This window comes from Halyomorpha halys, unplaced genomic scaffold (genome assembly GCF_000696795.3).
Source record: "Halyomorpha halys isolate HHAL.00 unplaced genomic scaffold, Hhal_1.1 Scaffold213.1, whole genome shotgun sequence".
Lineage (NCBI taxonomy): Eukaryota > Metazoa > Arthropoda > Insecta > Hemiptera > Pentatomidae > Halyomorpha > Halyomorpha halys.
The window spans coordinates 864,407-867,659 of record NW_027116617.1 but is presented as its reverse complement, the minus strand read 5'-3'; the positions used below and the strand labels follow the sequence as shown (position 1 = coordinate 867,659).

The 3,253-nt window shown below is 27.2% G+C and overlaps 1 protein-coding gene across 2 annotated transcripts in view; it reads left to right on the top strand.

Moving 5' to 3' along the window:
- Nucleotides 1-3,253, top strand: part of LOC106679661 (trans-1,2-dihydrobenzene-1,2-diol dehydrogenase) — a 25,551-nt gene that overhangs the window by 16,182 nt on the left and 6,116 nt on the right. For both annotated transcript variants that reach the window (XM_014418940.3, XM_014418941.2), the window contains exons 4-5: nucleotides 1,505-1,665; nucleotides 1,746-1,992. In XM_014418940.3, the coding sequence (XP_014274426.1) occupies nucleotides 1,505-1,665; nucleotides 1,746-1,992 (408 nt within the window). The remainder of the gene's footprint in view (nucleotides 1-1,504; nucleotides 1,666-1,745; nucleotides 1,993-3,253) is intronic.

Genomic DNA, 3,253 nt, shown 5'->3' with positions numbered 1-3,253 from the left:
GTTCCTGAGATATAGATTTCTCAAAATAAATTAACTAACCACTGATATTTCAGTACATTTTTATGAAATGTTGCTTTTTAAAAAGCTATATCTCGAGAACTATTGAACGTAAATAGCTCTATTAGAGCTTACACTAGCAAATTTACTCTACTTTAAATGATGCTCGCTTAGTTTTCAAATGTTGTTGGTAGTTGTAAAGATATAGATCTCCGAATAAAAAATTAATTATTTTTAACGTTTTGAAACAGCCGCCATTTTTTATGGCCCTACCTATACTTGGCAGATTCAGCAACTTTGACTAGTAATTTTACCTAGTTTTCAATTAAGTAATCAAAAATTGAAGTGAAGTAACTGCCCTTTTTCCCTCCTCTTGGGCTCTTACTATACACTTCTCCAAGCCTTCCTGCACTTCCGTCTCCTTCTTGGTTCTCTGAATATTTTAAGTTTCAATTTGTTTTGACAGTTTTATATTGAATTGCTATTGCCTCTTCGGATTGAATATATCCGTGTTTTTTACGCATTCAAGTATGTTATGAGTTTTTCCAAGAAGATTAACATTAATTAATTAAGATTAAGATAAGAAGAGTTAATTAAGAATTTAACCCCGAACCTTGAAGTTTTACTAATATAACAAATACATTCGTTAACAACAAATTTCTTAACTAGTTTTCAAAATTTTGCCCACCTCTAAAAGAAATTCTCATTATTCAACTATCTTTTTTTTTCTCCAACTTTTCAGCCTTTGGGTTATTATCAAGGAGACCTTAAAAAATTTTTTTTACTTGCAGTATATTTATGAACACTAATATATTTTCACTGTTTTACCTTAAAATTGATGTATACAAGTTCTAAATAGTTATCTATTACAGGCTACTATGCCCAAGTCGATCCATCTTTAAAAGTTATTATATCAATTAATTAATATCACAACATTTTATTTTGATGAATTTCTAAAATAATGGTGTTCTGCTTACAAATTATTATACTTTTATTTCGATCACATACTATGTAAGAGTTAACTTATTATCACACTTTTATCAACAAAATATAACTCCACAAGTTTAAAACTCTGTTGTAAACAATTTAAAGTGCTTAATATATTTCATATTTACTTTGTATTAATTATAATTCTTTTTTAATTTCTTGCTAACATTATTGAAAAAAAAAATTATCTATATATTTATATAGTCTAAAAAATTGAACCCTGACATTCATTTCTAAATTTAATATTTTTTATTCATTCATCGTTTCTGTGATTATATTCCATTAAATAATTTCATATTTAAAAAAGTGATGACAATTTTGAAATCACTATATTTTAATCATACTGATTATTAATAAAGATTTTAATTATTTAAAAAAATGAATGTGTTATTCATCTTATTTAACTTGATGTCATGCCTAAGGTAGATAGCATAACTATTTTTATACCTGATCACGAAAATAGGTTAGTGAGTGTATATAAAATATATTAATTAATATTTTATTTTGTTCATTTTTTAAGATTGCGAAAAAAAAGAAATTATTTTTTATGGAGGCTGTCTGGTCACGCTGCTTTCCTGTATATGATGAATTACGAAAATTGCTTGCTGCCAATGCTATAGGAGATGTATTTCATTTAAAAGTAGAAATAGGAATGCCTATCAGTGAGGTTGACAGGCTGAAGTAAGTCCTCTTATTTTGTTGACTTTGATTAGCATTATGTTGTACTTATCTATATATTATGTAACGTATAATTGTTTTAGACTCAAGGAATTAGGTGGAGGGACCGTTTTCGATTTAGGAGTTTATGCACTACAATTTGCAATTCTGGTTTTTGGAAGAAAACCCTTATCAGTCTCTGCAGTTGGTCATCTTAATGAACACGGGGTTGACGAAGGTGTTAACTACATTTTAAAATATGATAATGGGAAGACTGCGAACTTGTGTTCTCACAGCAAAGTCATGTTGGACAACTCTGCAGTTATTTATGGTTCAAAAGGAAATATAAGGGTATCGTATCTTAAATTTGTTTTATTTTTTTTATTTCAATTGAAAATATTTTAATTATGAGAAATAGTTGACCGTGGATGACCTATACTAGGAGAAGATGGTTGGGGGTGCGGTCAAAATAAAACACAAATGAGTTGAAGTAACTTATTTAATCGTGCCAACGTTTCGGCCAGAATTTCTAGCCTTCATCAGGGCTAAGAACAGAACAAAATAACAACCAACGAATACAGAAAATTAAAAATTAAAATATAAACAGAATGACAAAGTAAATAATTGTACAGAATGGAATTAATAAAATAAAGTGATGAGAGAAGTGGAAAATAAAATGTATACATAAGTAATTGAATAAGTAGGTAAACTAACATAATTAAGGAAATATAATAAAAATGAAGTTATATAATGCAAAGAAATATGAATATATTAGTTTATTAATAATTTAAAAATTAAAATTATGGAAAGAAAAACAAAATTGAGAGAAAGAAAATATATGTAACCATAATATTAGATAAAGAGGCAAAAATTAGTAAAGTTTAACAAAATAAATGAATAGAAAAAAAAATTAAATAAATAAAAATAATTTGAAAACAACAATAATAAATATGATAAATTTATAATAAATAAATAATCGTGAAAATATTCTAACATAATGATACATTTTTATTGATCAAATAAATTACTGACTCATTTTTAATGTATTATTAATTTTATTTAATTTTAATTGTCTTGTGGGGGGTCCCTTTTTATTATAGAAATATCTCTTGAGTTGCAGATATGGTTCAATTCTAACTCATAAATTATGGGACTAAACTATTTGTTCCTCTTAGCAATGTTGGACATGATTCAAATAATATTTTATTCAATAAATATTTAAATTAATTTATGATATTATTTGCTGAGTAGTTATTTATTATTTTTATCGAGTACAACGTGATTTATAAATTTTTCTTTTACAAAATTTAAATATGAAGTTTATTACTTTCATCATTTTCCGATTACTTTTTACTTTCCTACTGTTTGGTAAAGAATGTATTTTAATCGAGTCAGACTTTAGCGCACTTGCTTGGGCCTCCACTGACTCACTACCAGTGATGCGGCGAGAGGGATGCGTTGGGATCTTATGAGCTCTGCTCTGCCCCTCACACGTGGGGGATAGAGTGGGCTCAGGGTCCTCAGGTCGATTGTGTAAATATTGTATATTAGAGTGTAAATGTGACTAGAGACTATATTATTTTATCATTATATTATTTTATTTATTTATTTT